The sequence below is a fragment of the Ranitomeya variabilis genome, chromosome 6 (genome assembly GCF_051348905.1).
Source record: "Ranitomeya variabilis isolate aRanVar5 chromosome 6, aRanVar5.hap1, whole genome shotgun sequence".
In the NCBI taxonomy this organism is placed as follows: Eukaryota; Metazoa; Chordata; class Amphibia; order Anura; family Dendrobatidae; genus Ranitomeya; species Ranitomeya variabilis.
This window is the reverse complement of record NC_135237.1, coordinates 273,918,912-273,944,648: the sequence shown is the minus strand read 5'-3', so window position 1 is coordinate 273,944,648 and position 25,737 is coordinate 273,918,912. Positions and strand designations below refer to the sequence as shown.

Below are 25,737 nucleotides of genomic sequence, written 5' to 3'. Positions count from 1 at the left end.
GACCGCATCATGGACTTAGAGCTGCGCAGTGAGGACCTAGAGAATAGGTCCAGAAGAGGTAATATTAGAGTGCGTGGCTTACCAGAATCCTATGTGACATTAAAAGAGACAGTCACTGCTCTATTTATTGCGCTCCTGCCGCAGGCAGATCCATCCTCATTACATATCACAAGAATCCACAGGGCTCTAGGCAGAACACGTTCCACAGACATTCCCAGAGACGTGGTCCTCAAAATGCAATATGAGGAATCTAGAGATTTAATTCTTAATGCTGCAAGATCTCTATCTACACTTCCTGGACTTCCAGATTCTGTGAAATTGTTTGCGGACATAGCACCTGCCACGCTGTTTCGTAGGAGAGCCCTTAAACCAATCACCATGGCACTACAGTCAGTGCCAGTGAAATATCGCTGGGGCTTCCCATTCTCTTTATCTTTTACACATAAGAATGAGCAGTATATTTGTCGTACACTGGATGAAGGCAAAAAGGTTCTAGAACAAGCTGGAATTCCGCTTCCTGATGTTATGCCTCCACTTCCGCAAAGAAGACCCAGACCAGCTAAAGAATGGCAGCAGGTTCCTGCGACCAGAAGCCAACGTTCACGAATTACTTGACTGTTTCCTGGATTCCCTGGATTTAATTTTTGAAGACGTGGCTCTACATAGACTCCTTCGGTTGACTGCATTGAGTTATCTTCAGTTATCTGTTAATGATCATTAGACTGATCTATATTTTCCTGATTTCGAACTTTTCTGCATATGCCCATACCAATTTACTCTCCCTATTTAACCTGTTTATTATTTTTCTACCAGTTTTCCCATCCTCTCCCTCTTTCCCCCCCTTTCCTACCTCCCTTCTTCTCCCCTCCCCTTTCCTCCCCCCTACCCCCCCCTCCCCCCCTTGACTGGGCTAGTAATCATAACGGGTAAGGCCTCGGGTTTACTACATGTTGCCCTATTTTGGCGATTCTCGGTCTACTTTTAATATGGTATTCCGGATCTCCATCTTTTGTGAGGCTAGAACTCACATTATTGTTCTATTAATGTTATATGTGTATGTTTTCCCTTGTTTTGTTTTTCTCCCTTTGTTTTCTAGTAGATTTACCACACATTGTTCACTTCGCAGTTTCCAACGGTGGAGATTTGGCAGGACTGGTCGAGTGTCTGAGTCTGTAAGCATTACTTGTATCTTTACTAATGTGTAGGGTTATTTCACACAACGTAAAGGGTCTTAATTCGCCCATTAAACGGAGGAGAGCGTTCATAGATTACCATAAACATAAGCCAGATATCTTGTGTTTACAAGAAACCCATTTCTCCTCTTCATCTTCTCCTAAATTTTTTGACTCGAGCTATTCCCGCTACTTCCTTGCCTCTTGGGACAGAAAAACCAGAGGTGTTGCCATATTACTAAAAAATTCCTTCCCCTTCCATTTGACTGAATCATACTCAGACCCTGAAGGGAGGTTTTTAATACTACAGGGAACTCTACAGGGTAAAACAATCTGTATTATCAATAGTTATCTCCCTGCAAACACCCAGATCCGGGTTTTTAAATTAATTTTATCAAAGCTCTCTCAAGTCTCATACCACCATCTGATTTGGAGTGGGGATTTCAACATGGTCCTTGATCCAACTCTGGACAGTAGTGCAGTACAGAGGTCTGATGTTTCCAAGAGAGATAGGAAACAAATCTTGCACTTGATGAGGGAGAATAGATTGGTGGATGTCTGGCGGGAGATTAACGGGCAGGCAAGGGGCTTCACATTTTACTCACCAGTACACAAATCGTACTCGCGCATTGACTTACAGTTAACGACTGCAAATACTCTAGCATCGGCTCTGTACTCACGACATGTCCCATCAGCTTAGTCGGATCATGATTTCGTTTTGTCGGTCTTTAAATTTGATATTACCACGTCTGGGCTTTTTAAGTGGCGCTTAAATGAATCCCTGCTTACAGACCCCACTATATCTTCTCAACTTAAAGAAGATCTTAAACTTTTCTTTCAAACTAATGTAACTAATGACTCCTCGCCTGGTAACATCTGGATGGCTCATAAAAAATTTATAACTGGCTCTATAATCAAGATAGCTTCCACCAGGAAAAAAAACAGGTCAGCCCTTCAAAATAGATTGGAAACCAAGCTGTTCAAGCTCGAACAGGCTAATCAGCTATCAACGTCTCGCTATCTAATAAAACAAATCTCAGATGTCAAAAAACAGCTGACCTCATTGCTCACTGTTAAAACGGAGAAAGCCCTCGCCTGGACCAGAGCCTCCTTTTACAAGCAGGCAAACAAACCTTCCAGAATGTTAGCACGCCAACTACGCGCAAGAGAGTACTTAAACTCTATACCCTCCATAAGGGATGGCTCTGGACGTATATCAGCCCATCCAGAGGGTATTTATAAAGTCTTTTATGAGTACTATCAAAAATTGTACTCCTCCCCTCAAAACACTCCCTTGAAATCTCTGAACTCTTTTTTACAAGGTGTTTCCCTTCCAAAAATTTCTGAACCTGCCATACAGCAACTTCAGTCGGAAATCCTTCCTGAGGAAATTACTATGATAATCAAAAAATTAAAGTCGGGTAAGGCTCCGGGTCCTGACGGCCTGTCAGCCCTTTATTACAAAAAATTTGGAGATCTCCTAATGCCCCACATTAAAAATTTCTGCAACGCCCTTCTTTCTGGCTCCCAAATGCCCCCTGAGTTTTATTTTGCTCACGTAACTGTTATTCCCAAACCAAAACGAGATCACTTATTAGTTAAAAACTACCGTCCTATTTCTTTATTAAACGTCGATTTAAAAATTTTCACTTCACTCATCACTGATAGACTGAACAAAATACTGCCTTCGCTTATACATAAGGATCAGGTGGGTTTTATCCCGATGAGACAAGGACCTGACAACATACGTAGAAATCTCAACATTATCCACTCAGCGAACCGTACACAGAAGCCTTTGATGGTACTGGCTCTAGATATAGAAAAGGCTTTTGATACAGTTCTTTGGCCTTATCTTTTCTCAGTGTTAGATAAATTTAATTTCCCTCAAAAGCTGATTTCCTGTCTTCAACTAATATATGACAATCCATCAGCATACCTCAAACTCCCTTCCACTAAACCGTTATCTATAAATATACAAAGAGGTACTCGTCAGGGGTGTCCCTTGTCCCCAGCATTATTTGCTTTAGCAATGGAGCCGTTGGCCGCAGCCATAAGAGAAAATCCAAACATTTTAGGACCCTCAGGCATGGGTGAAAAATACAAACTGAGCCTTTTTGCAGATGATCTTCTACTCACACTGTCCAACCCCTACTCTACTCTACCCAACCTATTTTCGCTTCTGCGTACATTTGAAAAAATATCAGGTCTCAGGATAAATGTTGATAAGTCAGAGGCCCTATTCATCAACACTCCTAAGGCTGATCAAGATAATTTAATTTCACAATTCGGCTTTACGAGAAAGGAACATTCCCTATCCTACTTAGGAATTAACCTTACGACTCATAAATCTTCCCTTTTCAAGTGGAACTATTCCCCTTTAATTGCAAAATTTAGGACTGACATAGCAAAATGGTCTCGTTTAAAAATTTCATGGCTTGGCCGGTTACACACTATAAAGATGGTTACTTTGCCGAGATTCCTATACTTATTTAGATCTCTCCCTATCGCGGTCCCTTTGAAGTGTCTCCGAGAGATTCAGTCAATTATTTCCAAATTTATATGGAATGGAAAGAGACCCCGTGTCAAACAAAACATAATGTGTTTACACAGAAAGTATGGAGGCATGTCAATGCCTAGTCTCTTGACATATTTCAAAGCAGCCCAAATAGCTCAATTGTCCAAACTATCCCCTAACAGTAATACTCCTAGGTGGGTGCAATTAGAATCTTACTTCCTGCAGCCTTATTCACTTTGTGGCCTCTTGTGGTCCACGGTGAGACTCCCGCCGGACATTCAGGTTATAGCTCCCTTTTCCGCTCTCTCTCTGATAATATGGAGAAAGGAGAGATTCAAGCACAATCTTCAATCTAAATTTTCACCCCTTACATCATTGTTTCGTAATCCTATGTTTCAGCCGGGGTTAGAGCCTGCATTGTTCTCCTGGTGGATCGGGAAGGGGATTACCATGCTAAAACACCTTTGCTCCCCTTTCAATATTTTACTCACTAAGCAAGAATTTATACAATGTCATAGTCCCCCAACTGGGGAGGTTATGCGTATCAATCAAGTTTTTCATTTTGCCAGTCAGCATCTGTCACGTGGGACCCCTTTTCGGCTCACTGGTTTTGAACAAAGGTATTCTGGAAACCCTATGGGTAATGGGATAATCTCACTAATATATTCCACGTTGAATGCCGCTCATACATCAGAGAAACTAAATTATATGCTGCAATGGGAGAATGACTTGGAGCTCGTCCTGCCCCTGGAGACGTGGCATAAATGCAGTGAAACCCTGTCTAGAGGTAGTCATCAAACATCTCTGACTGAAACATCACTTAAGGTGTTACATAGGGCATATTATGTACCAACCAAATTGCATGCCATTTGTCCGCACATCTCTAAAGATTGCTTTAGGGGTTGTAATATCCCTGGGGATATGCTCCACATTTGGTGGAAATGTCCGATCGTTGAGAAATTATGGCAAGAAGTTAATTCAATTATTATCCAATTATTTGGTAAACCAATTATAATGGACCCCACAGTATTCCTATTGGGAAAGATGCCACATGGATTCTCGAAGAGTCTTTGGAGATTAGCGAATACATTGTGCATGGCAGCTAAAATTCATATAGCTTCTAAATGGAGAACTCAGACACTGTCCATTTCAATGGTGAGAGACAGAATGAATGAAATTTTAATGTGCGAGAGAATCCAAGCAACTAGATGTGATGACATGGATGCCTTTGTTCGAATCTGGAGCCCTTGGCTCGATCTCGACTCTAGCACCCCTCTGACTCGAACTCTCCTACTGTCTCCATGAATTTCTTACATCTTATATCTGTAAAAGTTTACTAACATTATTAGTATATTGCGACAAATCAGCACTCACCTAATTATCAACATCTGATGACATGACATGTTGGATTTCCCCCATAATTGGTAAAACGAAGTGATGTTATCCCCCTTGTTGTTCCTATCCCTAGTCTGTCCTGTCTTGTCTTTCTAGTTTGGTTTATATGATCGACCTTTATTGATATGGTTACTTTTACATCTTTGTCACGATGCTCTACAAATAACTATATCTTTTTTACATGGAAGGTCGTTTTTGTTATATATTGTTATGAAAACTTGAAATAAACATATTGAAACAGAAAAAGTCAAATGGCGCTCCTTCCCTTCCGAGCCTTACCATGTGCCCAAACAGTAGTTTACCCCCACATATGAGGTATTGGCGTACTCAGGAGAAATTGCCCAACAAATTTTAGGATCCATTTTATTCTGTTGCCCATGTGAAAATGAAAAAATTGAGGCTAAAAGAAAATTTGTGTGAAAAAAAAGTACTTTTTCATTTTTACGGATTAATTTGTGAAGCACCTGGGGGTTTAAAGTGCTCACTATGCTTCTAGATAAGTTCCTTGGGGGGTCTAGTTTCCAAAATGTGGTCACTTGTGGGGGAGCTCCAATGTTTAGGCACACGGGGGCTCTCCAAACGCGACATGGTGTCCGCTAAAGATTGGAGCCAATTTTTCATTCAAAAAGTCAAATGGCGCTCCTTCCCTTCCGAGCCCTGCCGTGCGCCCAAACAGTGGTTTACCCCCACATATGAGGCATCAGCGTACTCACGACAAATTGGACAACAACATTCGTGGTCCAGTTTCTCCTTTTACCCTTGGGAAAATAAAAAAATTGTTGCGAAAAATCATTTTTGTGACTAAAAAGTTAAATGTTAATTTTTCCCCTATTTGTTGCTTCTGCTGCTGTGAAACACCTGAAGGGTTAATAAACTTCTTGAATGTGGTTTTGAGCACCTTGAGGGGTGCAGTTTTTAGAATGGTGTCACTTTTGGGTATTTTCAGCCATATAGAACCTTCAAACTGACTTCAAATGTGAGGTGGTCCCTAAAAAAAATGGTTTTGTAAATTTTGTTGTAAAAATGAGAAATCACTGGTCAAATTTTAACCCTTATAACTTCCTAGCAAAAAAAAAATTTATTTCCAAAATTGTGCTGATGTAAAGTAGACATGTGGGAAATGTTATTTATTAACTATTTTGTGTCACATAACTCTCTGGTTTAACAGAATAAAAATTCAAAATGTGAAAATTGCAAAATTTTCAAAATTTTCGCCAAATTTCCGTTTTTTTTTCACAAATAAACTCAGAAATTATCGACCTAAATTTACCACTAACATGAAGCCCAATATGTCACGAAAAAACAATCTCAGAACCGCAAGGATCCGTTGAAGCGTTCCTGAGTTATTACCTCATAAAGGGACACTGGTCAGAATTGCAAAAAATGGCAAGGTCATTAAGGCCAAAATAGGCTGGGTCATGAAGGGGTTAAAATGCAATAACGGGTGATCAAAAGATCGTATCTGCACCAACATGGTATTAAAAACGTCAGCTCAGAGCACAAAAAATAAGCCCTCACCCAACCCAAGATCATGAAAAATGATTGGGTATCGGAAAATTGCGCAATTTTTTTTTTTTTTTTAAACAAAGTTCTGAATTTTTTTCGCCACTTAGATAAAAAAAGAACCTAGATATGTTTGGTGTCTATGAACTCGTAATGACCTAGAGAATCATAATGGCAGGTCAGTTTTAGCATTTAGTGAACCTAGTAAAAAAGCCAAACAAACAAAGTGTGGGATTGCACTTTTTTTTGCAACTTCACCACACTTGGAATTTTTTTTCCCGTTTTCTAGTACACAACATGGTAAAACCAATAATGTCATTCAAAAGTACAACTCGTCCCGCAAAAAACAAGCCCTCAAATGGCCATATTGACAGAAAACTAAAAAAACCTTATGGCTCTGAGAAGGGGAGCGAAAAAAGCTCCAGGGGTTAAGGGGTTAAATTGAAAATAGTGGCATGTAAAGTCAAAATCATGAAGATTTGGTCACTTCAAATATTTCTGGACCTAACAGTATATATTATAAAACTCCCAAAAGTGATAAAATGTTAAAAATAGCATCCCTCAAATTAAAAACTGTTGTCAGGTAGTTTATTAACTTTTCTGGTGCTTTTCAGGAATTAATGCTAAGTGGCATAACAGGAATTACATTTTTTATTTTTACCACCTAATTGTTGCTAACCTTTGAACAGGCTACTACCATCAAGACCACACAATAATGATCTCAGGGTGCCAATGGGGTTAAAGAGGTAGCTTCCACACAGTTAACCAAGTAGATGCCGCAGTCATTATTGACAGCATCATCTAAGGGGCTTAAATGGCCATGGTGGATGCCAATAAGGATAATAGCTGATGCAGCAGGGTGTCAGCTATGGTGTACAGCTGACAGCTGCAGCATTTTTACAGGTTGGAGGATGCTATTCATATCTCAGGTCAGTAAAAAGACGTATTGACAGTCACTAAGGGGTTAGACAATATAAATAAAGTGCTTCTTTAATAAAATGTGAATGTCATTTTCGATTTCACTAAGGTTATTTAAAAAAAAATCCAAAACATTAAATCCATTTATTGAGAAAAATGTTTATTCTCAATTTAATCACAGTAAAAAAACAAACAAAACAAGTACAAAGAAACACATAACATCAATTATATACAAATATGTCAATCCAAGTAAAAAAGTTAAAATATATTTATTTTAAGGAAGTCTGTACTTAAAGTGGTTATCCGGGACTATTTTAAGTTTAAGGCCGGGATCACACATGCGAGAAATACGTCCGAGTCTCGCATGGTAATACCCAGCATTGCAAGCGTCTCTCTGAAGCGGAGCGTGTGGCCGCATGTATTGCTATGCGGCCGCACGCTCCGCTCCTGAGTGACGGCAGCAATGCCGTGTATTACCATGCGAGACTCGGATGTATTTCTCGCATGTGTGATCCCGGCCTAAGAGTATGTGCACACGTAAGAATTTCTTGCAGAAAATTCCTGAAGAAAACCGGACATATTCTGGAAGAAATCCGCATGCGTTTTTTTCTGGAGCTTTCCCAATGCATTATATAGCGGGAAAAATGCGAAAAAAAAACCCGCAAAATTAATGAACATGCTGCGTTTTTTTTACCGCAATGCGTTTTTTCCGTGAAACATGTGCACAAAAATTGCAGAATGCATACTAAATGATAGGATGCATATGTATGCGTTTTTTATCGCGTTTTTATAGCGAAAAAAACAAAAAACGCAAAAAAAGCAACGTGTGCACACAGCCTAAGAGTTATAGGCAAGTTGTTGCCAACTACCTGCCTGTCACCGATCTTTGCTGGCTCAAAATGGTCACAGACCACTCCTGCTGGCAACTCTGCGGCTTCCGTTGACAGGACGTCAAGAGAGCAGCTGCTTCATTTCACTCTGCTCTGTTGATGGGGCGTGACTGCTGATGTCAAGATGACTGACAGCTGGCTTCCTGCTGCCTAACTGTGGGGAGGGGAGCCAGCAGTCAATCAGCATGATGTCTGCAATCATGCCCCATCAACAGAACAGACCAGAAGAGGAAGAGCTGCTCTGTTGACGTGAGCAGCCGAATTGCCGGCAGAAGCGGTCTGTAATTGCTCTGAGCCAGGGCACAACAGGCAGGTAGTTGCCAACTACCTGCCTGCCCGTTCGGATTCCAATAAGGAAAAAATAAAATAGTCCCGGATAACCCCTTTATGCAGGAAAGACAACAAAATGAGAGCCTTTAATTTTAAGGGAATATTACCACTATGTGAGAAACCTATGTATTTAGCTGCAAAAATATGACCAGATTCTAGCATAGAAAGTAGAAAAAAATGTATATGGTAACTAAACAAAAATTCTTTGGGGATTGTTTTCTTGCATGCCTTTGATGACTCCCAATCAAATTGTTGCCATTAAAGTTATGGTTCCCAAACAACATAATTATTAAAAAGAATAGCAGAATGCGTCAATACAACGCTAGATAAAAAAAACATATACTGTGATTTAAAGTAATAAGCAAAAGTTTTTGGCTGGTTTGGAAAACAGGTTGCAAAGTAAGAATACTTTCCAAATTATAAGTGTCAATGGTTTATTTTTATTAAATGACAAAATACAAAGTGAAGGAACAAAATAAAATTTTAAATCAGATATTTGTGTGACCACCCTTTGCCTTCAAAGCAACATTTTTTCTTGGTACACTTACACAAAGTCAGGTATTTTGTAGGAGTTTGAGCAATCAGCTATACCAAACAGGTGATAATGACCATCATTTTCATATGTAGGTTGAAACAGGCATTAAAGGAACTGTTAGCACAGAATGACTGTAAAACCAAATTCAGGCGATCGGTGCTTCACAGCTTGTTCAATCATTAAAATACACATTAACAGCTGTGTGGTCTTCATCTATATCCACCCTTCCCTGCCTCTTTGAAGCCAAAACTGTCAAAGAAGAGGGGGGTGTGGAGACTGATGGAACACAAGTAGGTGGGCAGGTGTATTTAAATGCCCTGTCGTTAAGCACCGAACGGCGGGACTATGTTTAAATAGTCATTCTGTGGGGACAGAGTCCCTTTAATCAAAGAAGGGGGAGGGAATGGTGTAGATATAGGGAAGACCAGTAGCTGAGAAGGTGCACTTTAATGATTGGCCATGCCAAGGGTGCACCAAGCGCCTGTACTTGATTTGAGTAAGATTTCTGGACTGAGGAATGCCACAGCTGATCATTAATTTAGATGACTTGTGGCATCATGCCCCTGACCTGCCACATCTTCACACATTTTAGCAAAATTGGCATGAAAATGCCAAGATTTTCAAATTTGTGTCTTTTCAAAGCAATTTATGCTAGTGTTCTGACAATTATTTTGATGAATTGGGGTCATTAGGCTTACTTCCCATCGAAATGTCCAGCTGTGCTATCAGCTGAGAACGAGCAGCAACTGGTGGAACCCAACTGCACACATCTACCTGTTCGGAGAAGTCTGGCCAGAGGTAACCTTCGTAGAAGAATTGTGGCCAAAAAGCCATACTCTTCAACATGGAAATAAGGTAGAGTGAGTCAACTGTGCACGAAACATATGAACATAGGTGCAGATAAATGTCAGCAGGTGCTCGGAACTTACGAGCCAAAATGTGAATTATTTGACTGTGGTTCATTCTCCAAGATGTTTGGAACATACCTCCCTGTCAAGTTCCATCGAAAACCATGCAAGTGTACCTAGAAGAATTGATACTTTTTTGAAGGTAAAGTGCAGTCACACCAAACACTGATTTAATTGTGTTCATTCCCTTTGTATTTTAGTTTATTTTTAAGCATTCTTACTTTGCAGCATTTTTTCCACACCCGATTACAACTTCTGTACACTACTAATTGGAAATATCCTTGGCAAAAGTCTCACTGAATGTAACTGCCAGACATGGTAGATTCTAGTTCAATTATGAATATCACAGTGCAGAAAATAAAAAATGTAAAAATCCATGGAGCTGCAAAAAAGGTTTGGGGCCTAAGACACAAGGTTTAAACCTGTACAAATACTATTCATCTTCATCACCACTGCAAGCGGCTTCAGCAGCACTGCAATCTTCACTTTCCATCAACTGTTCTTCCTCAGTAGCTGTACTCTGGACTGTGAAAAAACAAAACAGTAAGTGGTTTAAAAATATGTTGGTGTCCGATGTATCCATAATATTTGCTGGTTAATCAAATTTGCCTTATTAATAATTTATCAGGACTGATGACAGGAGACTGTCAATTGCAGACTGAGAGAGGTGGGAAAGACATGCCCAATGATTCAGATATTTATGGGCTGCTTGGTTATGTTCATACGTGTTGTTGTTTTGCCGCTTAAAGTACCAGCAAAGTGAATGAAATCTCATGCACATGCTGATTATCTTTTCCTAGCAGATTGGAAGCAATTTTTAATCTGTAGCGTGCCAGTTTTTTTTCAGCGTTTTTGCCGTTTTTCACCCATTCAAATAATCGGGGGAAAACGCATTAAAAAAATGAGAGTATTTTGTACAACGCTTCTGACAGGAGACACATTTTTGGTGCAGAAATGTCTGCAGCAAATGCTTAATGTGTACACATACCCTTAAGTGCCACCAAAATATAATGCAGAGCTAGAGAAACAGTTCTGATACAGGAGAGACTTAAGGTACCGTTACACTAAACGACTTACCAACGATCACAACCAGTGATGCGATCGTTGGTAAGTCGTTGTGTGGTCGCTGGGGAGCTGTCACACAGACAGCTCTCTCCAGCAACCAACGATCAGGGGAACGACTTCGGCATCGTTGAAACGGTCTTCAACGATGCCGAAGTCCCCCTGCAGCACCCGGGTAACCAGGGTAAACATCGGGTTACTAAGCGCAGGGCCGCGCTTAGTAACCCGATATTTACCCTGGTTACCATTGTAAAAGTAAAAAAAACCAAACACTTCATACTCACCTTGTGATGTCTGTCACGTCCCCCGCAGACGGCTTCCCTGCACGGAATGTGTCAGTGCCGGCCGGCCGTAAAGCAGAGCACAGCGGTGACGTCACCGCTGTGCTCTGCTTTACGGCCGGCGCTGACACATTCAGTGCAGGTTAGCCGCCTGCGGGGGACGTGACAGACATCATCCTGACAGCACCCTGGAGAGTACCAAAGCACCTCCTCAGGGTGGGATTATCGCTTGGAGAACCTTTCTCCCAAATGCAGTATGTTGACCAGACAAAACATCAAGTTTATAGTGTTTACAAAAGGTGTTGGCACTAGCCCATGTCGCAGCCTTACAAATTTGTTCTAGAGAGGCACCTGCCCTCTCTGCCCAAGAAGTAGCTTTCCCCCGAGTAGAATGTACATGGAGACCCTCTGGAGGAGGGACCCCCTGTGACTGGTAGGCCTCAGAGATCACAGACGTGATCCACCGTGCGATAGAGGCCTTAGAGGCCTTCTTACCCCTATTCTTTCCCCCATACAGAATGAATAAATTCGGTTCAATGCGCCAAGAGCTGGTGGCTGCCAGGTAGTCTAGGACCGCCTGCCTGACATCCAGTGAATGTAGAGCCTTTTCTTTAGCATTAGTGGGGTTATCGCAGAAGGATGGCAACACGATCTCCTGATTTCTATTTTTAATTGTTCCTACCTTTGGAATAAATGAGGGGTCCAGTTTAAGAATTATACAATCGTCTCTAACCTGGAGGTACGGGTCCCTAGTACACAGGGCCTGAATTTCCCCCACCCTTTTAGCCGTGGTAATTGCTACTAGAAATGCCGTTTTACACGTGAGGACCGAAATGGGCATATTATCGGTAGAAGCATAGAGGTCTTTACAGAGGAACCTTAGGACCAGATTAAGGTCCCAGGAAGGCGATAAATGTCTAATAATAGGGCGCAACCTCTGTGTGGCTCTGATAAATCTAACTATCCACGGGTGAGAAGCTAGGGGATAGTCAAGAAAGGAGCTAAGTGCCGAGATCTGCACCTTCAAGGTGCTAGGTTTGAGACCTTTGTCAAACCCAGCCTGAAGGAAATCCAGGATTCTGGGTAAGTCGGGAGTGCCTGCCGCAACCTCAGACCTGCCACCTTCCAGACAGAATCGCTTCCAGATCTTCAGGTAAATTGCTGATGTAACAGGCTTCCTACTGGACTTGATAGTAGTTATCACTCGGCTCGACAGACCCTTTGCCTTCAAGATGAGCCCTTCAGGATCCATGCTGAGAGACGGAGCTTGTTTGGGTGAAGTACCGGACCCTGGTGGATAACATCCGTTCTGAGAGGAAGCTCTACTGGATTCGCGATCGCCAGCTCTAGTAGAAGGGAGAACCAGCTCCTTCTTGGCCAGTATGGAACAATCAATATGACACGAGCTCGATCCTGTTTGATCTTTCTGAGAACAGCCGGGACTAATGCCAGAGGAGGGAATGCATACGAGAGAGGTTCCGTCCAGATCTGGCTCAGAGCGTCTATTCCTTCCGGAAGATCCCGAGGGTTCAGTGAGAAGAATCTTGAGACCTTCGAATTTCTCCTGCTTGCGAATAGGTCTATACAAGGAGTTCCCCAGCGTAGACATAACTCCTGGAAGATGTCATGGTTGAGTTCCCATTCTGTTGGAAACACTCTTTTCCTGCTGAGGTAGTCTGCTATGACATTCTGGGAGCCTTCCAGGTGAATCGCTGAAATGGATAGGACTGATCTTTCTGCCCACCGAAATATCCGCTCCGACAATTCCTGAAGCGGATGGTGTCTTGCGCCTCCCTGATGCTTCAGGAAAGAGACTGTTGTCACATTGTCGGACATTATTCTGACATGGCGATTCCTTAGGATATGGCGGTTCCTTCTCAAAGCTTCCCAAACAGCGTACAGCTCTTTGAAGTTGGAGGAGCTGTGGATGACATCCTCCGGCCATCTCCCCTGAAGGAACCTGTCTTCTAAGTGAGCTCCCCAGCCCCAGGCGCTGGCATCTGTAGTAACTACTACGTAGGGTTCGGCAGACCATAACACTCCTTTCCTTAAGTTTTCTGGCTCTGTCCACCAAAGGAGAGACCTTCTTACCAGAGGAGATAGCCTTAAAGTACTGTCCAGAGAAGACAGGCGTCTGTCCCATTTGGAAAGGATTAGTTTCTGCAGTGGTCTTGAATGGAACTGAGCCCATCTTACACACGGAATGCAGGCCGTCATTAGGCCGAGGACTCTCATGGCCACTCTTATTGACCCCCTGTGTCTTAAAAGGAGCCAAATTTGGGACTGTATTGCTTCCAGCTTGGGTAGGAGGGATATTCTGTTTGTCGAGTCCAGATACACTCCCAGAAAGGTCTTCCTGTGTTCTGGAGTTAGGTCGGATTTTCGCCAATTTATGACCCATCCTAATTCCTCCATCAGTGCGATGGTTCGGTTCCTGTGGTCTGAAAGAATCTCTGACGTTCTTGCTACTAGAAGGAAGTCGTCGAGGTATGGGACTATTATGATCCCCTGATTTCTTAGGAAAGCGTCAATCTCCGATACCAGCTTTGTAAAGATACGAGGTGCTGAGGCAAGGCCGAACGGAAGGCACTGGTACTGGTAGTGACAGGTCCCGGATGGCAGAACTACCGCAAACCTCAGAAGTTTCTGAGATGAGGGGTGGACTGGGACCTGATAGTAGGCACTCTTCAGGTCGAGAGTGCACATCACGGCATTCTGATCTATGAGAAGAATAGCCGATCGAATAGACTCCATACGGAACCTCTTGTACCTTACCCAGGCATTCAGAGGCTTCAGATTTATTATGGTGCGAGATTCGCCGGATGGTTTTGCTATGGAGAAAAGGGAGGAGTAATGACCCTGGCTTACTTCCAGAGGTGGTACTGGCACTGGCACTATGACCTCTGAGGAGAGCATATCCTTTAGGTCTATCATCATAGGGGAGTCTTGCATTATCACCGTAGGCGCGATAAATCTGTCTGGCGGAGAGGAGTAAAGCTCGATACGGTAGCCTTCTGACACAGTCCGAAGGACCCACTTGTTCTGGGTGATTCGGACCCATTTGTGCGCGAAGTGACGGAGCCTTCCCCCTATAAGTGTGGCGTCATTGAGGCTTAGATTTTGAGGAGGGACTGAAAAAGAAACTTCTGTTTCTATTGCCCTGGTTACGGGGGCCCCTATAGGATCCTCTATGGGATCTACCTCCTCTAACATCAGACTGTCTCCGGAAGGGGAATCCCCTCCGAAAGGACTGAGGTTTCCTAAGTTTCTCCTCCGGAAACCCCTTCTTTTTATCAGAAGCTGACTCTAGGATAGTATCTAGAGGGGGCCCGAATACCCGTGCTCCGGAGAAGGGAATTGAACATAGCTTTGATTTAGAAGCACTATCCCCCGACCAGGATCTTAGCCAGACCACCCTCCTAGCCGCGTTGGATAGAGAACCGCTTCTAGCCGAGAATCTGACTGACTCAGCAGTCATATCAGACAGAAAGGCCGTGGCGGACCTCATTATAGGAAGAGATTTTAGGATCTCAGATCTCGGAGTCTTATTGGACAGGTGCTCTTCTAATTGACCCATCCAAAAGGTACATAGACCGAGCCACCGAAGTAGCTGCTATGTTGGTTTTTATTAGAGCCGCGGAAGATTCCCAGGCTCTTTTCAAAAGTATGTCAGTTTTCCTATCCATGGGATCGCGCAGGCTTGAAGAGTCCTCAAATGGTATGGCTGTCTTTTTAGCCACTTTCGCCACCGGGACGTCGACCTTGGGAATTTCTTCCCATAGTTTTACGTCCTCAGGTTCGAACGGCAGACGAGCTTTGAAGTCTTTAGATAGCACCAGCCGGCGTTCCGCTTCCTTCCACTCCTCTAGTATCATGGCCTTAATATGCTCGCTAACCGGGAACACAGTCTGCTGACGTGACATAAGTCCCCCGAACATCAGGTCCTGCCTGGATTGTGGCTTAGGTGTCTCTTCTATCTGCATGGTGCATCGCACCGCCTGCACGAGATCATTCGTCTCTTCTGCCTGGAAGAGATATTTTCTTTGGTGGTCCTGGCTTCCTGACGGAAGCTCGCCTTCTTCTGAGACGAAGTCTTCTGAGTCAGACTTGTCTTCAGAAGTAAACTCTGGTTTTCTTAAGTCTCGCTCCCGTCTGGCCATCTTGCGGCTGGGAATATTGCTGGATTTCTGCACCATACTAGACAAAGAAGCCTGCACTTCTTCACGTATAAGGGATCTCATCTCGGATAGTAGTGCAGGTTGTTCGTCCCTCACGACCTTAGACGTACACTCTGCACACAAGGTTTTCCCATGGGAATCCGGGAGCTTCGTATTACAAATAGGGCATCTAGCAGATTTCCCCGAGGCCTTGCCGGATTTCTTAACTTGACCACAGGGACCAGCAGGGGTTCCCTTATCCTTAAATGACATAAGATAGGGATAAGCACTGGGTTAAGCCTGCTCCAGCGTGCGGATAGGGGAGTCTGCGCTATGCGCACTTACCACCTCCTCGACTGGCATACTTGCTTCCATGATGAGGGTAGCAGGTCCCCGCAGCTCACAGCGCCGGATCAGGAGCGCTTCAGTGTTATGCGATCCACGCTGGAACGCACGCTTTCCCCCTCACATGCAGCGTTACCGGAAGTGACGGTAACGGATGCCGAAAACCGGAAGTGACGCGTCCCTGGGAACTTCCGTCTGGAGACGCCGTGCTGGACACCACGCTGCTCCTGGAAGCCACATACAGCGTGGATGGCGTCCGCAGCCGAGAGCCTCCCACCGGGAGGAGCGGCTGCCACCAGGAGCCTCGTCCACCCCTGGTCTTTGGAGCAGAGGGACCCCCCTCCGGAGGGTTTCTGCCCTGAGCCTCTTGACAGGGGGAAGGGTATTGGCAAGCCGCACGATCCCCCTGAGCTCCGGTAAGCTTGCAGCTTTCACTCGTGCGTCCCTTCCTTGCAGGGACAGGAAAAACACTGAGGATGGGGGTGGGACATGACCTTTTAAACTCGTGTGTTTCCTGTCCCAGCAAGGGGAGGAGGACGTCCTCCAGGGTGCTGTCAGGATGACGTCCTGGAAAACATCATTCCTGGGGCTCACCACCCACTTACTATAGAAATAAGAAAGGTAAATGTCTGCAGCAAAAAGGAGGAAAGCGCTGTGTACATTAAGGTAAAGAGGGTGAAACTAAATATCAGAGATTTCTTTCATTTTTCTTATCACTATATGGACTATGTTGGGTATGATGGACTAAGCTGGACCAATATAGGATCTAGTTGGTTCACAAAATGATCAGAGGGGGACAGTGTAGAATAGTGGTTTTGTTTTTTTTTTTTAATAAAGTATTCTTGTTTTTTTCTAACACTATTATAGCATTAATAATGGAGGTATCTGACAGACACCTTTAAGTTATCATTGCAGGAGATTAGTGTCAGCCAGTGTTGTCTCAAAAATTGACACCCCCCTCATTATAAATGCCTAATGCACCATATAAACTGGGAAGGAGTTGGCTACGGCCAGAAACAGACTACCCAATGCGATAGTTTGTGCCTGGCACGGCTGCAGGCTATTATTTTTAGATTAGGAAGTAACTAAAGGCTGAGTCACACATAACGATATCGTTAACGATATCGTTGCAATGTCGCGCTTTTGGTGACGTAGCCAACGATCCCGCTAACGATCTCGTTATGTGTGACAGCGACCAACGATCAGGCCCCTGCTGGGAGATCGTTGGTCGATGGGAATGATCAGGACCATTTTTTGGTCGCTGATCACCCGCTGTCATCGCTGGATCGGTGTGTGTGACACCGATCCAGCGATGTGTTCACTTGTAACCAGGGTAAATATCGGGTTACCAAGCGCAGGGCCGCGCTTAGTAACCCGATATTTACCCTGGTTACCATTGTAAAAGTAAAAAAAACCAAAACAGTACATACTCACATTCTGATGTCTGTCACGTCCCCCAGCGTCCACAGGGTTAAAACTGCTTTCGGCAGGAGAGCTGCTAATGCACGCGCTGCTGCCGAGAGCTTCCCTGCACTGAATGTGTCAGCGCCGGCCGTAAAGCAGAGCACAGTGGTGACGTCACCGCTGTTACTGCCGGCGCTGACACATTCAGTGCACGCCGGTGGACGCCGGCGGGGGACGTGACAGACATCAGAATGTGAGTATGTAGTGTTTTTTTTTTTACTTTTACAATGGTAACCAGGGTAATTATCGGGTTACTAAGCGCGGCCCTGCACTTAGTAACCCGATGTTTACCCTGGTTGCCCGGGTGCTGCAGGGGGACTTAATCACGGAATCAGTTTACAAGCAGGTACAGCCCAAGTGCTACATTACAGTTGCATACAATGTTCCAAGTAGCTACATTGCAATGTGGAAATTACATTATGCGTCATTTCCCTGTGATGATTTTCACTGTGGATTTATCCCTTTACATTGCATTGGGTAAAATGTGCCGGTAAATCTGCATGTAATAATTGTGGTTATTGGCAACATGGCTCAAAGTAGGATGTGTTTTCCAAAAAAAATAAAAAACAAAAAATCTGATGTGTGAAAGAGCCATTATTAACAGAGATGAGAAATAGCAGGGGGCCCTTAATCAGTTACGACTTTATTAATATAGAAAGAGATCTTTCTCTAACACGTCACCATTGTAGACTATTTATGAAAAGTTTTGTTTTTATATCACTTATAAGTTCATAACTGACTTGAGGGCCCGTAGCTCAACCCACCCAGCTGTCAGTAACTGAGTGTATACATGAGTATACACAGTATGAATGCTTATACTCATGAACAATGCATGTAGAGCTGTCAGTGTGAGGGCCAGCATACACTAAGGGGTGATACGGGTGTTGTGCGATAGTGTCCCCAGTCACTAATAACTGATTGAGGGCTCCATGTCCCACCACCCATTTCATCCTTTACTGAATAAAGGCCCCCTCACTCACACCGACAGCTATCCACACATTATACATAAGTATAAGTGCTCACACACAATAAATACACACACAGAAATCCTTACAGCAGAGTTGCTGAGTACAAGTAAAAAGGCTCCCCTTAATGTAGCTGCAGCCTGCAGACCCGCTCCCTCTCTCTGCCCTTACAACAAAGACAAAAGAAGTGTGTGTGAGAGGGAAGGAAGGTGGTAAGGCAGCACAGGGCGTTTTATTAGTGAAGTACAGCAGAGCGCAATGTAGATGCCTGTACCACCTATAATGATGCTTCCGACTTCAGCTGAAGTGTCTCTGCACGGGGGAGGACCCACCATTGTCCCAAGCTCTGCTGGGCTAGTCCGACATTGATGAAGACACTTACCTATATTTGTAGAATTTGTTAAAGATGGCTTATTTGAGGTGTCTTCACATATATAGGTTAGTGATTTGGAAGCAACAGATGAAGCATCTGGATTGTCCGATTGTTTTCTAATATGCAAGCCTGGCTGACCGTCCGCTGAAGGTGTGCAAATGGAGATAGATGGTGTCGGTGATGAATTAGGTGCGGAACCTGGGCCTGAATTAATCCTTTCACATTCACTCTTTTTTATTGCTTGATGTATAGAATATTTTGTCTGTTCTGAAACATAAGTTTAAGATGTTATAGGGAGAAAGAGTTTTAATTAGAGCACAAAACCAGTAGTGGATCCTAAAACGATAGAAATTAAAAGTGAAAGCTTTAGAATACTTTCAGGCTTGTACATAAAAAAAGGATCGTTTTGTTTTAAGCTTCTTTCCCGTGGCTGTAATATAGCAACTTTCTAGCATTTTACACCCACAGTAACCTAATCTCACACAGTAGACACTGAAATAAATGGATGATATGGAAACTCACATGCCAGAAAGAGCTGCTGGTATGTGACATGAAACAGTGTGCAACATATTTTAACTGATAAGATAATATAATATGAAAACATTAGGGTGCCTGGATCCTGCTCGGATGGCTGGTGCCTGCAGTACTCTCAGTTCGTTGCCTGATAATGATATGCCTCAAAACTGCTGATACTCAGGTTCCATTTGACACAATAGTTATAAAATGCCCCCAAATATTCAACTCTCCTGTCATCGGATTCATGCTTCCTGAACCACTGGTAGTATGAACCTGAAAATGGCTGTGCCATTGCAGCCAGTAATGCTTTACTTTCACACGATGCAGTGTTTCAAAGGGAATATTCGGGACTTTGTATTAAAAAAAATGTTATATAAGAGAAACAAACAATTAAATGATTAAAAACCGTTGTGTATCATTATGGGAATGGAAACCTATATCATGACGCACAACGTATATTGTGAAAACAATTCAAATTTTATTAATTAAACCACAGAATATCAATCATCACAAAAATTGAATAAATAAAAAAAAAACTCAACAAGACTAAAGGATAAAAATGTACAGCAGGTGGATTAGAAAAGTTCCAAAAAGTCTCCAACACCAATGTATATAATAATAATACTGCAGAGGACCAAATCAAGTAAGTAAAATGGTATGAAAAAAAATGATTGAACCAGAGGTGGTAAAAAACGATCTGTCCAGTCCCATGATTATAAATGGCAATTACAGACAAATAACTGGCAAAATTGGAAACGGAGAGTCAAGTTACCAGAAAAGGGAAGAAAAAATTATAATGATTACATTTCACATAACATGATTAAAGGGAATATCCAAAATTTATGAAAATTTGAATAATAAAGTGCCAAGTGCTTTCAAACTTCAAATTAATATATGGTAAATTAAATGAAGTTAAATTGACAAGATTCAGAAAAACAAGGAATAATTTCTCAAAGTGATACATGCCCAGAGATTGCCAATTGCCCAGAAGGATGTACACAGAAATAGTTACAAATTATGTGCAAATGGAACGAAAACAGTACGGACCCAAACATTCACTGCGTGTGCCCAAATGTATTCATTTGAGGTTTGAGAGGAAGGACCGTGTTGTTGAAAAGTCTGGAAACCGGAGGGCCCACAGTCGGAGAAGTGGTCCAGTTCTCAGTGAGCTCTGGAGAGAAGGGATATACGTAGAATACCGAGGTGCTTCCCTTTTTGGAAGCGGTTGGTTGGTTTGTCCTGTTCCTTGGAAAGTAGCTCCTCAAATTCTGTATGAGGGGCAAAGACCTTAGGAGTTGATCTCGACTGTCTAAACGAAACCACCTTTTCTGTGGGATCCTCAATGTTAAAGGTTGATTGCCACGATGAGACTCTGGACCATCTCTCTCCTATTAGAGGTGCGGTGAGAATCCGGGTCCGAGTAATCCTCAGATGGGACATCCGAAGCCACCAAGGCTGACTCTGGGGAAGAGATGTTTGCCGGCGGAGTCCAGGGGGAGAGAGGGAGCGGGAGGAAGTAGAACAACGCTACTGCCTAGATCTATTACGGCCCTTGCTGTTAGGCACAGCCGGAGAATCATGCGATCCGCTAGTAACGGCAGAGGTAGGAAGAGACAATTGCCATTTAGCAATAAGGCTAATCTTTTTTAATATTGATAGATTGGTATTGCCACATCCAGAATCGCCCAAATATGTGCTTGTTTGATTTTTTTTTTTATTGTTTTATTTCGAATGGGGCGAAAAGGGGGTGATTTGAATTTTTATACTTATAAAATTTTTTATTTTTTTTCTTTAACTTTTGGCATGCTTTAATAGTCACCATGGGAGATAAGAAGTTGCCATAACCCAATCGGCTCAGCTACATATAGTTTGCCTATATGTAGCTGAATTAGTCACTTGATATGAGTGTTGACCACTGGGCAGCGCTCACAGCAAGCCGGCAGTGACAACCATAGAGGTCTCCAGGAGACCTCTGGTCGTCATGCCAACCCACCGGTGATCGTGATCATGTGATGGGGTCACCGGTGGGCGGATTTCCGGCATGATTGCTGGAAGTGATTGTTAAATGCCATTTAACGGGTTAATAGCTGTGGGTGGATTGCAATTCCACCAGCGGCTGTTCCGAGCACGTGTCAGCTGTTCAAAACAGCTGACATGTCCCGGGAAAGATGTGGGCTCACTGTCGGAGCCCACATCAAAGGGAGGGAGTCCAACTTCAGTGTAAATCTATGCCTGATGTCGGAAAGGGGTTAAAGGGAACCTGTCAGCAGGATTGTGCACAGTAAACTACAGACAGTGTCAAGTTGGCGCCATTATACTGATTAAAACGATACCTTGGTTGATTAAATCTGTTTTGTGGTTGTTGCTTAATTAATCTTTATTTGTAGTTTTCAGTTAATGAGATTGTCGTGCTCCAAAGGGGCCTGTGGGGAGGGGGGGGGGGGGGGGAAGTTGGGGGTCTTAATGTGGTGCTCTGATTAGGTATTCATCAGTATGGGCTTATGACAGCTCACTGATCCCTCACTGACCTGCCCTCTATTTTACATACTAAATATAATATGTATTGGAAAAAAATCGGCGATCCGACAGATGCTACTGCGCAGGCGCCACCATTTTTGTGGAGACAATTTTTTTTCCATTAGCAAAATGGCGAGGGCGGTGCCATTTTGAAAAATAATTTATTTTCAGAGTAAATGTATTTAACTAAATAAAATAATTTAATGCATATTATAGATGCAATTATGTTGCAGAGCAGGCGCCTGCCTGCTGAATGTGGTTTTTTTTTTTCCAATACATATTCTATGCAGTATATAAAAAAGGGGGCAGGTCTCAGAGGGATCAGTGAGCGGTCATAAGCCATACAGATGAATATGTAAGCAGAGCACCACATGAAGACCCCTACAGGCCGCCCCGGAGCACGAGAATCTCATTAACTGAAAACTACAAATAAAGATTAAACAACAACCACAAGACGGATTTCATCAGCCCAGGTATCATTTTAATTAGTATAACGGCGCCAACCTGACACTGTTTGTAGGTTACTATGCACAATCCTGCTGACAGGTTCCCTTTAGCACAGATTGTGATATGTAAAAATAAAACAAAACAAGGACACATTTCTTTAAAATACATATTCTGATGATAATTCCCTTTAACTCTCATTTAGCAGGCAAGAGCAAAACATTTTATAGTGCATGCATAAGAAAGGAGTAATGAACCCAAAAAACATCTGTGTGAAACTCACCATGGTCACAGGAATCGTTAGACATTTCTGTAGGTTCTTCAGTTGGACCGTGCTCTGCTTCTGTGCAATACTAAATACAAACACAATATTAACTGATTAAATATGAAAAATCAAAGAAACTATGACAACCTGTAATTTTTATTTGTGAGCTTACAAAAATAAAACATTTAACCCATTAACATCATACCTAATTTCTATTTTTCATCTTTCCTTTTTCCTCCCCTTCATCAAGAGCTATAATGTTTTTACTTTACCGTACTCACAGCCATTTATCATGTGATGCAGTGGAGTGCAGGAAATTTTTTTTTTTTTAAGTGTGCCGAAACTGCAAAAAAAGTGCAATTTCACAATTGTTTTTTGTTTTGTTTTATTTACCATGTTCACTGTAAGGTAAAACTGACCTGGCAATATGAATTTTCATGTCAGTGCGATTATACGGATACCAAACACGCAGAGTCTTTTTTTCTTAAGTGGTGAAAAAAAATTGGAAATTTTCAGAGACTCGTAACGCTTCCAATTTTCAGGGTATGGGGCGGTGTGAAAGCTTATTTTTTTGCATCCCAAGATTACATTTTAACAGATACCATTTTGGGGTAGACACAATGTTTTGATCGCCTCTTATTGCATCTTATTGCAATGTTGAGGCGGACAAAAAAAACGTAATTCTGGCAATTTAATTTCTTTTCTTGTTATGTTAACCGATTGGATTAATGCATTTTATTTTCTAATAAATCAGACTTTAACGAATGCAGATACAAAATATGTGTATTTTTTAAATTGCTTTATTTTTAAATAGGGCGGTGGGTGTTTTGTACTTGAGTTTTTTTTCGTATTATCAAAAACTTTATTTTTTAAACTTTTTGCTGTATTTAATAGAATGAGACATGAAGCTGCAATCGTCTGATCACTTGTGCTATACACAGCGGTGCATCAGCATTGCTATGTATAGTGAAAATCACAATTATCCAAGAACACCAGCTAAATTCTGGCTTTCACAGAAGTATCATAAGGACAGGCAAAAAAGTCTTCAGCAGTACCTTGGCTGTCATAGCAACCCATCGGAGTCCTGCGATCATGTCACAAGCATGCCACTGGGCAAGTAGAATGACGCACCTCCTGCCAGTGCCGGTTAAATGCCGCCACTGTCACAGATTGACAGGACATTTCACAGGCTAACAGCCATGGGCAGAGCTCTGCTCCACTTGCGATGTTAAAGGCACATGATGGGGAAAGCTGTTGGCTCGGCATGTGAGCTCGTATCAAAGGCAAGGACACGACATATCACGTACATGCATGTTGTATGTCGTGAAGAGGTTAAAAAAATAAGATATCTTGGAAGAACTCATCTCTTCGTCAATTTCCCTGATACACAACACTGGTGTCATACTAGGTGCGCATGCACTAGGAGACTTATAATAACATTGTCCTGCTCTCCTTTAATCAAACACAAGAAACCTTCCAAAATTCATTTTTAAGGAGATCGCCGTCTTAGACATGTCCTCTCATTGCAATTTCCCCAACCTCACTTACCCATCTCTCCGCACTTATCTACACTTATAGATATCATTCACTCACAAGCACCAGTAGTTTTATAACTACAAAGCTTTTAGTACCTGATGCAAAACAGTTAAATATCCTGATAACATTTCTGGATAAATGGAAAATAGGGATTTTTGTGTACTCACAGTAAAATCCTTTTCTCCGAGCCACTCATTGGGGACACAGTACCATGGTGCTGTCACTAGGAGGCTGACACTAAGTTGAGACAAAAAGTTAGCTCCTCCCCTGCAGTATACACCCTCATGCTGGCCTACAGAGACCCAGTTCAGTGCAAAAGCAGTAGGAGATTAATAATAATATATTACATAACATTAGAGTATAACATGTCAGAGAAAGTCAAGAACCAAAAAGGTAACGAGCCGAACAGGCTAACGGTGTCCCCCAATGAGTGGCTCAGAGAAAAGGATTTTACGGTGAGTACACAAAAATCCCTATTTCTCCTTCACCACATTGGGGGACACAGGACCATGGGACGTCCTAAAGCAGTCCCTGGGTGGGAAACAATACAACCAAATAACTCTGTGTACCATCTGACTATAAATGCGCGACGGCCGCTTGCAGAATACGTCTGCCAAGGGCCGCATCCGCAGAAGATTGAATGCGGACATTGTAGTGTCTTGTGAAAGTATGCAGGCTAGACCACGTTGCGGCCTTGCAAACTTGCTCCGCCGTTGCCTGGTGCCGGATGGCCCAGGAAGCACCCAGCGACCAAGTAGAGTGTGCTCTAATCCCCGCCGGGATAGGATTGCCCCTGACCAGATAGGATTCTTGAATAGCAGACCGGATCCATCTGGCTATCGTGGCCTTAGACGCGGCTAAACCCTTTCTGTGACCCTCCGGGAGCACAAAGAGGGAGTCCGATTTGCGGAAATGAGCAGTTCTGGAAATGTACCTCCTAAGGGCCCGTACCACGTCCAGAGTATGAAGGGCCTCTTCGGCCCTGTGTTTTGGCTGTGGGCAGAAGGAGGGAAGAATGATATCTTCATTAAGGTGAAAAGATGAAACCACCTTAGGGAGAAAAGCCGGAGATGGGCGTAGGACAACCTTGTCCTGGTGGAAGGCAAGGAAAGGCGCCCGGCAGGATAGAGCAGCCAACTCTGAGACCCGTCTGATAGATGTTACGGCCACAAGGAAGGCAACCTTCCAGGAGAGGATGGTCAGCGAGACATCCTGCAGAGGTTCAAACGGAGATTCCTGAAGGACGCTTAGGACCAAACTGAGATCCCAGGTCTCTAACGGCATTCTGTAGGGGGGTACCACGTGGGAGACCCCTTGAATGAAGGTCCTGACTTGCAAGTTAGCAGCAATCTTACGCTGGAACAACACCGATAACGCTGAGATCTGATCCTTGAGGGAACTGAAGCCCAGGCCGGAGTCCAAGCTGGACTGGAGAAAATCCCAAATGGTAGGGATTGAGAAAACAAGCTGAGGGCGACCTCGGAGCCTGCACCATGAGAAGAAGGTTTTCCAGGTGCGGTGATAGGTGCAAGCAGAAGACGCTTTGCGAGCACTTATCATGGTGGGAATGACCTGCTGGGAGAAACCAGCTTGAGTTAGAATCCAGGTTTCAACAGCCAAGCCGTTAAACGTAGGGCCCCTGAGCT

At 43.2% G+C, this 25,737-nt stretch overlaps 1 protein-coding gene across 1 annotated transcript in view; it reads right to left on the bottom strand.

Annotated features, from left to right (window-relative positions):
* Nucleotides 1-10,007: 10,007 nt before the first annotated feature.
* The window catches only part of LOC143782321 (uncharacterized), a 140,794-nt gene continuing 125,064 nt past the window's right edge, over nt 10,008-25,737 (bottom strand). The window contains exons 15-17 of the mRNA XM_077269675.1: nt 22,574-22,643; nt 18,823-19,080; nt 10,008-10,691 (exon numbers count right to left, since the gene is read on the bottom strand). Of these exons, the coding sequence (XP_077125790.1) occupies nt 10,600-10,691; nt 18,823-19,080; nt 22,574-22,643 (420 nt within the window). The 3' untranslated portion in view covers nt 10,008-10,599. The remainder of the gene's footprint in view (nt 10,692-18,822; nt 19,081-22,573; nt 22,644-25,737) is intronic.